General features: G+C 37.1%; 1 protein-coding gene across 4 annotated transcripts in view; it reads right to left on the minus strand.

Annotated features, from left to right (window-relative positions):
- Positions 1-4,369: 4,369 nt before the first annotated feature.
- The window catches only part of PKIA (cAMP-dependent protein kinase inhibitor alpha), a 95,388-nt gene continuing 87,363 nt past the window's right edge, over positions 4,370-12,394 (minus strand). For all 4 annotated transcript variants that reach the window (XM_067712018.1, XM_067712016.1, XM_067712017.1 and 1 more), the window contains 2 exons: positions 11,305-11,482; positions 4,370-8,113 (listed from right to left, as the gene is read on the minus strand). In XM_067712018.1, coding sequence (XP_067568119.1) covers positions 8,034-8,113; positions 11,305-11,455 — 231 coding nt within the window. In that variant the 5' untranslated portion in view covers positions 11,456-11,482 and the 3' untranslated portion in view covers positions 4,370-8,033. The remainder of the gene's footprint in view (positions 8,114-11,304; positions 11,483-12,394) is intronic.

A 12,394-nucleotide genomic window follows, 5' to 3' on the forward strand; every position in this document is an offset into this window, starting at 1 on the left:
TTCTTTTATTTCCCCATTTTTTTCTATGAAGTCCTTCTGTTGAAGTTCATCATATTCTTATCAGAACTCCCATTTCTTTAGGCTATTACTGTATATTAGAGTTCATTTCTGTAAAGCATATTCTTAGAAACTCCAGTGTACCCTTGTTCAAGGCCCACAAACATCTCCCCAGAGATCTTCCTCTCTGGCTAATGTGTTACTTAGGCCAAGAGATTAGGATACAACCTCCTTTTTTGGCTAATAAAAATTCCAGCAAACTGAAGGGAATTCATACTACAGAATGCCAACAAATACCTTTACCAAGGTCACTTCTTAACTAAATGACATACTCTGACTTGCTCATTTATTTCTATATTGTACTATTAAACAGCTCATCTCCGTTAAGTCGTATCAAATCTTCATGTGTATGTGTGTAAATGTGCAGCGTAGAGTTTGAGAATCAAATTTAAAAATAGTTTATTGCACACACTAGGAAAAAAAGTGATAGAAATCAAGTGTTTATCTTCTGTAATGCAATATTATGTAGCTTTTACTATGTTCAAACATTAACTTTATCTTTGAATTGCATTTTCCCCTAATAGATCTGTGTGTAAACCTCTCAACTATATTGTGAGCTTCAGGGGGCAGACATTTATTTATTAATATTTGTTGAGTATCTAATAGACAACAAGGTTACAAAGATAAATAAAGGAGGGCTGCTGCCCTCAAGGAACTCATATTCTAGTTGGAGAAATACACATGAAAACAAATTGCTATGGTCTAGTGAGATATGTTTGCAGACCAAGTGTTAGGGGAGCAAAGTACATAGAACAGTTAATTTCCTAGGATGGGGTTTGGGAATAGGGATGCAAGTCCAAAAGGCTCTATAAAAAAGGGTGAAGTGAGGCATAGTCTGAAAGGATCAATGAGAATTTGCCAACAAGCATGAGGAAGGACATCTTAGGAACAGGAAAACAGCTACACAGAGCAAGGAGTTATATAAAAATAAAATATGGCACTTATACCAAGAAGTGTTGTCTGGCTAAATTTAAGGATTTTTTAAATTAGAGGAGTGAAGCCATCAGACTTATGTGTTACAAAGATACTTCTGATTGCAAGATGGATAGAAAGGGTGTCAGACAAGGTAGGCCATTGCTCAGACATTATATTAGAGATAATTTTTTTTTTTTTTTGTGGTACGCGGGCCCCTCACTGCTGTGGCCTCTCCCGTTACGGAGCACAGGCTCCGGATGCGCAAGCTCAGCGGCCATGGCTCACGGGCCCAGCCACTCTGCAGCATGTGGGGTCCTCCCGGACCGGGGCACGAACCCGTGTCCCCTACATCGTCAGGCGGACTCTCAACCAGTGTGCCACCAGGGAAGCCCCTATAAGAGATGATTTAAAGGGCTGAGTGTAGACAAAAAGAAATGGGAAGTTTCAAGAAGTAGTTAAAATTAGAATTGATGGAATTTAAAAAATTGGAGGAAGAAGAGTTAAGAGAAATCTGAGAATTTTGATTTAAGGTTGCTGAGGAACCAGTACTACCATTATATGAGATCTGTAGCATATGAAGGAAAGCAGGTGTGGGAATGGTCTCATATACTGGATTTAGCATCTGAATGTTGAATTTTAAGATGCTTTTGGGAAATCCATGTTGAGCTATCCAATAGGTCAGGTGATTAGGAAAACCCCTCGGCCTACCGAGGCCCAGGATATGGGATTCATCATGGTAAATATGGTGATTGATGGTGCTGGAGTGGAAGAGTAGTGAAGAGTGGGATTGGAGAAGAGGAAAAAGGATGGAATTCCAGGGAGGTAGTGGGGACGTAGAGAAGGAAGAACTAGTCAAGCAGAGTGAGGAGTTGCCAGAGAGAAAAGGACAAAAGATAACTAACTAAATTTAAAACACCTGGGTAAAAACATGAAGGCAAACGAAACATCTCAAAAAAAAAAAAAATCTACGGTAAGATTAAATGCCATACATAGGGTAGGCTAATAAAAGATATATAAACTATCCATTATATTTCATCACTTGGATCGATATATTTATCTAGGTCTAATTCAGAGAATTAGAGTGGGACTGGGTACAAAGGTGTTAAGTGTTTTTGCTTGTATGTGGCTGCTGTTTCGAGGAACTGGTAATATCACTGACAGTCATCCCAGGGTATAATGAAACAGAGAACTCTAAAACATCACAAGATAATCTTGCCCATCTCTGGATGTATGGGCCTTAGGTTAGTGCCTATACATGTAACCACCACTCCTATGAAGAAGTGAGCACTGTAGGATCTGGGAATGTAGCAAAGGAACATTATGGGGAGAATGTGGTCAGAGAGAAAGGACACATACATACGTAATGGAAGATTTGAACCTGGAGGAGAAAACAGTCTTTTTCTTGGGATATGTAGATTCCATCTTTAAGAAGGCTTTTATTATGCAACTATACTGTGCCACACTAATATCAATCAAAATTATAAAATCATTAACTTTGATTTTAGGTGAAGCTTGAGATCTCTGTAACATCGTCACTTTTTAATTTCCACATTGGCCAGGGCTTCAGTGACAATTACTGAGAACCCAGGAGCTACTAAAGATGTCATTGGTAATGAAAAAAAATTAGCTGGAAGTCAAATTGCAAAAGGACAAGAAATAAGGAGAAGCAGGGCTTCCCTGGTGGTGCAGTGGTGGAGAGTCCGCCTGCCAATGCAGGGGACACGGGTTCGTGCCCCGGTCCGGGAAGATACCACATGCCGCGGAGCGGCTAGGCCCGTGAGCCATGGCCGCTGAGCCTGCGCGTCCGGAGCCTGTGCTCCGCAACAGGAGAGGCCACAAGAGTGAGAGGCCCGCGTACCACAAAAAAAAAAAAAAAAGAAAGAAAAGAAAGAAGGAGAAGCATGAAAACAGGGAGCATAGATTGTTACCTTGGGAAACAAGTAGTGAAGGAAAGAGGGGAACTTGAGAACTTGAACACATTTGCAGAAAAGGGTAAAGTCAGTGAAAAGGAAAGGATAATTAACAGACCTCCTGTTAAGGTCAGAAAGAAAATGGTTTAAAAACCTCAGATGAAGGAATAATCTTAGACAGGAAGAGGAAAACTTCCTCTGTCCCCAGGGACATGAAAAAAGTAGCTGTGCAGCACTTATGTCTAAACTGAGGTTGTAAACAATGAATAAACATTGTTATACACTTTTTGCAGTCATCCAGAGGACAAGCAAAGAGAGATGGTTTGGTTGATTTTGATCGGACAGGAGTGTGAGAAAGACAAGAAGGCAAGGAAATTGAAAGCACTGAAGAGAAGGATTAACAGGGATTCCAGACTGAGAAGAGAGCTGCTGAGAAAATAGCCATCTTGATATGGTCAGAAAGTAAATGTGGTGCAAATTAGAAAGATAATGGGTGATAGTCAGGTGGGTTTTTACTTTTGACTTTACAATGAGAGATGGCCGGGACCCCAAATCCCTATATCCTGGACTAGACACATGCAAAACATTTACAAGAAGAGACACGAGAGGCTAATGCAAACTGGTCGCACTGTTTGCTACTATTTTGTCCCAAATCCCTATGTAGTGTTTTATTCTCATGACCTGAGTAAGAAGAACTTAAAGATCTACATCCTTTTTTGCCTCTTTGGCTTAAGTCCTTCCCTGGATCCAGGCTGAGTGCTATTTGATGCTTGTTTTCTCCTGAGCCCTGCCTTGGTCTCTGCTTGGTCTTTACTGCCTGTATGTGGTAACAGTAACATTTTGAAAAGAGAGCAACACACTAAGATAAAAAAAAGTTAAACTGTTTGCTCCTCTATTCTAAGATGTTATCCTTAATATAGTAAAACCCTGTGTGTCTGTGAGCACTCCTTTTTGTTGATTCATTTTAGTTTTTCAGTGAACAGGTTGGGTGCATCAGGAAGCCTTGTACTTCTTCTAGATAAGTGGTTCTCAGGTTGTGGAGGTGAGGGTAGGAGGAAAAAAAAAAAAAGATATGAAAGTATCCCAGGGAATGTTTCCAAGGGGAAGAGAGTGCTCATCTCTCTGTGTGTGCAGGGGGAGGAGGGAGCATTGTAAAAACTTTCAGGGGGTACTGATAAACACCTATCTTTCTTCTGACTGAAAATCACTGTCCTACAGGTGAGCAGGTAAGAAGACAGGAGTGATATTGGAGTTTAATATTTGAGAGGTGGGATGGCTCTAGTAGGTGATAAAGTCCAGGAAGTGGGCTACCAGGGTGGAACAGAGGTGAAAAGTTTTGGAGTAGAGGCCAGGAAAAATGAGGCTGGAATGCTGGGTATGTCCACCACAGGGTGGCTGAGCTTTGGCTTTCTCCTTTATTACCTGCAACACTTTCCCAAGCATCAAGTACATAGTGTATGTTCAATAAATACTCTTAATAGACTGTGTACATTTCAGAAAAATGTATTACTTTTAATATCAATTATGTGAGCATGCAACATTGCTAAATACAAAAGTCATACAAGCTCACAAATGACTTCAGAGACTGCCACTTGCAATTAAAGAACAATTTAGGCCCTATAAAGACATCATAAACATAGATCCGTTCCTGTTTTCACTTGATGACTATACATTTTCACCCTATTACTACTGGTTTCACTCAGAAACTCTATTGCCCACAGTTACATTTCTTTACCCCTTAATGCTTCTCTGAAGAGAAACAGACATTATCAGTCATCTTCTAAAATGGTGTATTTCCACTGTGCCTGAGTAAGACTCAAGTGTTGGGCATTTACAGTACACAGCTCTGGGGATATTGCCTAAAAATTGGAGGCTGCCTGTCTATTATCTGTTGGAAAAACATTTCTATGAATTTATGATATCAATATGTCAGCATAGGACACTTACAATTGATAAAAGGTAAATTTGAAAAGTTTACACTTGTTGCAAATAAGTTGAAAAACGGAAAATTTCAATTTCTAGTTAATTAAACAAAATGAGTAGCATGGAACATAAAAAGTCTGAACCATGCTAAGTTTACAGACTCCATGTCAGAAAAAAATGTCTTCTGGGAAGTATAACACGAAAAAATAAGTTGACATTAAATTTATTACTATTATTTTTTAGATAAAAGTGCTACTCACATATGTGTCATTGCTCATCTAGGTAACCTTGAGAAAAACAATTGCCCTTTCTGGGACCCAGTTTCCTCCTCTAAAATATGGAGGCTGATTCAGTCCATCTCTAAAAGTTCCCTTCCAGATAAACATGCTCTGTAACTGGCTTCAACTTTAGGGCGCGTGCAGTAGAAAGCTCCCTGGAGACAGATAAAGAGTTTCAAATTTTATTCATCATTTATTAGCTTTTCAAGCTTGTAAAAGTTATACTTTATTGAGCCTTAATTGCCTTATTTATGAAATGGAATAACGCTACATCTTTAATTGAACTGTTTGAGGATTAAATGGGATAATATGTGCTGTGAAGTGAATAGCATAAAGTCAGTTGGTTAACAGGAATTCAATGTGTATTATCAAATCAGTGTCTTAGTTTTCTACTCTTTCCTTCTCTCCTTAAAAATTCAATTCCTTGTATGTTACTGACTTGCAAGTAAAAGATATTATGATAAAATTTGGAAGATACTATGAACTTTTGCTGAGCAACATTTGTAGGATGCGAATGTTTTGGAAAGCTAATTTTTATTTTCTGGCTTGGGAAAACCTCTGGATTTGAATATAGCAGACAAAGTAGCAGTAAGAGGTCAAAAATAATTCAAAAGCTCCATATGACTTCACAATTTAGCAACTATTATATATTCAAAGACAGGCATGATACCACATGCATTAATAATAGTATATCACACAGGAATATAAATACTCCACATATACTCAGCACTAGTCCTAAACTTTACAAAATCACATGAAATCAGTTTGGAATTCCACAATTTTAAGGATGAAGAGAACTTTACCTAGAATCACAAGAAAGCTATGAGGATAATAAATAAGGATATTAAAAAGTGATTGTATGGGTTGGATGTGCTAAATAGACTAGCAGAAATTGTCTAACATAGCCCCAGGAACCTCTTTTCCCACTTGTGAGTCTATTAATAGGTGGATTTGTTTGAACGTTAACTGGACATTTTGGATCCTACTGGGTTAAGCAGAAGGAAGTACTCTAAAATTTAATCTTTCCTATTGTCTCAATGACTCACACTGTTAACATTTTTTTCTAGTAATATGTGATTGAGGACCATGTGATACCCATGCCCTTATTCCACTCATTCAAAAAGTACTGTAAAGGGAGATGAGGGCAGACTTACCTTTCATCCTTTATGTAACTACAAAGGAGGGCTGTGTTCCTGGTATGTCCATATAGATTATCTGTTGAAATGCTGCTTAACCTACTTCACATGGGATTGTATCTAAGACCTCAAGGACCGTTAAGTGGGGTCTTTATTGCAAAGGGTCTTCCTGTTGCCTGCCATTTGTCCAGTAATTCATGAGCCATTGGCATATTACTGGTGCCTTATATATTACCACTGAGAAATGATTTCATAATACTGACCAGTGAGATTACACAGTTCATAGAAACTTTCCATATAAGAACCACGATGTCAAAACACAGCAGAGGTCACTAACAGTATTAATGAAGATTTTGTCAGCTTCTAATGATGATTATTATTGTATCAGAATGGAATTCACACTAATTATTAGTAAAAGTTTACAAACATTAGAAAGTGCATAATAACATTTGGATCTGATAGGGCTGAAAAAAGACATGAAAAACACAACACAAGGGCTTTACTTTTGTGATTGGTGTCCACATGATTGCAAGATCATTTTCTACATCTTTTGCTGCTCCGTGGAGATAAGCTGTCCTCCAAATTTTAATAGTATCATACAGCACTGTGATAAATTTGATTCCATAGAAGAAAATATGTCCCATGCTTAGTATTATCTTGTATTCTCTTTCTTTCCCACCTCCCCAATTCTCAGAAATCCTCATAATTGGAAATAAAAATATACGTTGGAAAAAGTTCTCCACTTGGGAATAAGACAAAATTTGCAGTTTGAATTCTGGTCTGTGTAGACACCAAACAGACTGAATTCAGGTAATATTCACATTAATGGATATTTTCAAATGCCTGTATAATAAGCAAAGGAGTTTTGATGAATCTGTTAGACTTAATTCATCAGCTGTGCATTAAGGGGAAAGATTAGGTTTTAAAAAACGTGTGCTCTCAGGGCTTCCCTGGTGGCGCAGTGGTTGGGAGTTGGCCTGCGGGTGCAGGGGACACGGGTTCGTGCCCTGGTACTCCGCGAAGATCCCACATGCCGCGGAGCGGCTGGGCCCGTGAGCCATGGCCGCTGAGCCTGCGCGTCCAGAGCCTGTGCTCCGCAACGGGAGAGGCCACAGCGGTGGGAGGCCCGCGTACCGCAAAAGAAAAAAAAAAAAAAAAAAATGTGGGTTCTATCCTGTGCACACCACCACACGATGGAGCAGAATTTTTAGGCAGCCCTTTTAAAAATGAGTAGTATAAAAATTCACAGTAACGTACATCATTTTTGTTTTTCATAAGCAATCAAAGAAGGGGGCAGTGCTGAGCATCTATATTGTATAATACAAAACAGTGTAAATAACACAGCAGGAACACACAGATACATAATGCTAAAAACAGTGCTTTCTGGATGGTTCTTTTACTGGGTGAATACTTGGGCCAGAGATATTTAAACTCTGGGGTTCAACCAACCCTTTGCGATTAGACACAATTAAATCCTCTGACATTGTGAGGGGCCAGATGCTACAGGAAGAATCATCACCTAGGTCGGTGCTACTCTCTACAAGCATTTAATCATATGGTCAAGTGAAAGGATCCGTACAAAAATGACATCCAAACACAAGCCACATGATTTCAACCATTGCTGATGCCAGAGGTAGAGAAAAGTCTGTCTGCAGCCACAGCCTCTGCCCCCATTTTTAACATAACAAGCAGGTTCCTGCAATGCAGCACAGCCATTTTCTTTTTCCCCTTTTCACTCTTGGAAATAAATGCATTCCAGCCAGGCCTGGAGATTTGAGACATTGTCAGGTGTTGATGAAGATCAAAGTGGGGTGTTAACTTTCAGATTTTGCTGCTTCTCCCTGGGCTTCCCCACTTTGTTCTGTTGAATTTCGCTGTGCATCTTCTTCACCTTCTGTTAGAGACATAAGAAAGGATAAAGGCAAAATAAAAATGATTGCTTATATTTACTGACTCTCAGTATATCATATTGGAAATTTCAGAAATACTCAAGTCTGAAATTCTCATAGAGACAAGTATATTTTCTTGGTAATCAATTCCCCAACAAGAAAACAGCTTAAGTGTTTCAAGGCCTAATTCTGGTTCTGGAAGAGCATGGCTCAAAAACAAAATAATAACTGCATTTTTAGAATGGTTAGTGATGCTCTAGGCTTCTGATAAATAGCTGGGAAATCTCATGGCCAGGTCATGGCATGGCACTTGTAGTTTCATAGGTTGCAGAAATCAGACGTAGGGAACAAGTTTACCTTTTGATGCCTGACTATCTTATATTAAGAAATATTTTAAAATTACATTTTACGTTATTCTGAACACTTGATGATAACCTAGCTGACTTCTCATAGGTTTAATTAATTTAAATTAAAAGCAACAGTGGAAGGACATTATGTCAGCTGGTTAGTCCCTTGTCAAATAGTTATGATGGCCTCTGGCCTGCCCTTACAGAACATATGTACAAATCCAATAAAACCACTTTCATAACTGTACCCTTAGCAACAATCTCAGCCATAGCAACACTAAAATTAAACAATGCTTTCTCTCCATATTAGGTCACTTTACCTGGGTGCAAGCTGCAGGCAATTCTTGATTCAAAGATTCAAATATTTGCATGTGTTAGCTTGTTACTAAGCGACCAATATGGCTTAGTGGACAAAATATTTGGGTGTGCAATAATGCGTATTATATTAATTTTTGCTAAGAGTTTATTACCATAATTCAAATTAATTGAAGTAAGTAGACTGTCCATTATTTAGATGGAAATTTTGAAGGTAATTACTCCTTTACGCTTAACAAGTACACACAAGACACCTCACCATGCACCATACTTTAGGGAAATTAAAAGCAGTTTTTCCACATAAAAATCATATTCTGTTCTAAAGGTGTTCCAAGAATATCATGATGCATTATATAGAATTTTCATGTACTATCTTCACTATTAGAGAAATGAACAAGCCCCCAAGTTATGCAGATGGCCTGAATCTGAGATGTGTAGATTAGCATGAAATGAGAACTCGATAAATAGGAGAAGCTCTGTCAACCAAAGGAATGAAGTCATATTAGGGCAGATGCAAGACAGTAGAATATTAAGGATGAAAGTGACTGCATAAATACAAGATGAGGATCTTAACTCCCATGGGGCTTGGGACTTTCTAGGTATCCAGGGATACTCCTCAGGGCTCAGAATAATGCTGCAAACACAGAGCTGTGGCTAAATAGATGCTTGTTAACAAGTCAAGATAAACATAGGACAACAATATTGTTGAGCATAAACTTAAATAGAAGCTGAAATACTCAGGAATTACAAAGGAAGTCCCGTGCTATTCTCAGCTAGTGATATTTAATTTGCCATTGTACAGTTGTCTTTATTTTTTATGTTTTGGACTTTTGATTGTACAGTTATTACTTTTAGTTCTTGGTACTTAGAATAATAAATAAAGTCAGTGCTGTTTATACTTTGCCTTATTCTGGATTTTGTGATTTGAAGAGAAACAGAAAATTCTTTCAGGGTCTACAGAATTGCAATTAACATGTAGAAATATTTGAAAAAGAATATATCTGGAAGCATAAAGATATTTGAATTATTTTAAATTATTTAATTATAACATATTAATATCAAATATAAAATTATTAATATAAAATGTCAACCTATTTAAATTTTAACATAGTCTAATAGACTATGTTAAGAGACTATAGTCTCTTGTATAAGAAAGGTCTTGAGGTTAATGGGTCTTAATTTCAGTGAAAACAAAAAAAGAAGAAATTAAACTACACTATGAATAAAAATGTCCTCATAGTAAGAGTGGCTAAAATTAATGCAGATTATTTAAAATAGAGTATTCATATAAAACACAAATTTTATGAAAAAGATTAGTAAATTCTCAAATATTGCAGAAAAATTATATTTACTTACTTCATGCCACCAAATTGGAATAATTCCCTATAGCCTTTCTCAGAGCTATTTTGAAAATTAACTCCTGGTAGTAACAGAGAAACAACAAAATCTAAAATATACATCAGTCTATATACTCCATGGAAGTGATTATTAAAGCTTTATTTTCAACCTGAGTTTTAAAAGACCAATCTATGACCTGCTGACCTGTAGTCATTGAATAAAGTTCTGTCAGTAGGTATTTTAAGGTAATGTTGCTGAGCTATTTCATATATATTTCATATTTCATATATATATATATATATATATATACTCTGACTCAGTTTTCCAATAACTGGAAGGCTTTGCCATGAAAATTCTAATAGCAAAGAATATCAAGCTGTTACCAAGAGTCAGAAACTGACCAGTGTTTTTCACATATATAACACTGTGTTTCCTTAATTGTGAACTCCTTTTTACTTTTAAAGATTATTTTTTGCACAAGTGTTTTTCAGGGAAATACATTCAGCTTTGATATTTGCAAAAGCTATGGATGGAAGAGCCATCAGGGGTTTCAGCACTTTGTACTCTGACATGTCAAACTTATTTTACTTTTTCATTGGTAAAGATAGATTTGGTGGGTAGGAGTTCGAGGCCCAATAGTAAGACAAATTTTTCAAACTCAGTCTATCATGAAAGGAAAACTTCTTACCTAAGACTTATTTATGTAATAGACTATTTTACTTCCATTCTCAAGAAAAATGGTCCTGGAGACCCTTTTATTTTGAAATGGTTCTTGGAATCGAGATCTGTCAGACTTATCTGTGAATCTTGTTAAATATCTAATGCTATTAAGTGTTACAGGTGGCCAAACTGTCAAAGGTAGGAGCTCCAACTTTGTTAAATGTTCTACATAAGATATTTCAGAGCTTTTATAGAGATTAGGATTAAATAAAAAAAAAAAACTCATGTGTTTTATTGATTGCATTAGTAAAATCAGATTAAGGATTCTGCATTTGAGTGGGAAACCCTGTAAGGTGCAGTCATTGAAAACAGAGTGGGAGTGATTAAGAGATTAGTACCTGCCTTTTATCTTGCCTTAGACTGTTTATAACTTTCTATTACGTTACTTTCAAAGGTGTTTTTTCATGACTTAATCCTACTTAGCGAAGTGCTGCAAATCATTCCATGTTCATAGAGATGGATGTCAAACGACTCACCTGTCTTGTTGATATCAAGACCTGCTAATTTCAAGGCTAATTCATTGCTGTTACCACTTGCAGAGGAAACCAGGATATCATGTATTGCATTTCTTCTACCCGTTCTTCCTGAAGCAATAAAATCTGCATATGTAGTTTCCACATCAGTCATTGCTAACAAATATCCACATAGCAGGAGCTACAAAACAGAGAAAAATTAAAAGGTAAATATAATGTTGGTCAATGGTAAACATTTAACAAAGACACTTGTTAAATTACTGGCCTATAATATGGATGTGAAATAACTGTCTTGCTTACATGTCCACAAAGCAAGTAATGCTTTGATTCTTGATCAAGGGTCAGGGAACATTTTTTGTAAAGGGCCTGATAGTAAATATTTTAGGCTTTGAGGGTATATAGTCTTTATCCAACTACTCAACCCTATGGTTGTAGGACAAAAGTACTCAAAGAGAATACATTAAATAAAAGTAATAAACTAAACTTATAAAAATAGGCATAAGGTCAGATTTGGCCTGCATGCCGTAGTTTGTGGACACCCAGTTTAGATCATAAAATTCTCCTTCTCTAATACCATTTTAGTCAGTCTTCAACTCCAGAAAGAAGAACTTGAGCTCAGTAGCATACCAAAGTGGTGGGAGGTGGAGTGGAAGTTTTCCACCCTAGACATGAGCAGTAAGCAAGGGCATTGTTTGCAGAGAACCTAAGAACAATAATGAAATTGACCAAAATCCAGTTTGTTTTTTATTATCATCATGCACCAGCAATTCTAAACAATGCCAGTGACCAAATACCGCTCCCAGTCCAGGAGCACAGCTTCCTTGTTGCTTACTTGGTAAGTCATTCCTTGGGAGGAATAATAATCTTTCTTGACTGAAACTTTGAAATAAAATCTTCAAAATTACAAAGGACTCAGTGAAAGTGAGTTTCCCCAAACAGACCTGGTAACACACATACTTAGTTAAAGACTTAATGAAGAAAATATTTTCAAGGTAGAATATGAGATACATGTAATAACAAAAGATCACCAAATGTAAATCTTTCATTTTTTTTTACATCTTTATTGGAATATAATTGCTTTACAATGATGCAT

The sequence above is a fragment of the Pseudorca crassidens genome, chromosome 17 (assembly GCF_039906515.1).
Source record: "Pseudorca crassidens isolate mPseCra1 chromosome 17, mPseCra1.hap1, whole genome shotgun sequence".
Lineage (NCBI taxonomy): Eukaryota > Metazoa > Chordata > Mammalia > Artiodactyla > Delphinidae > Pseudorca > Pseudorca crassidens.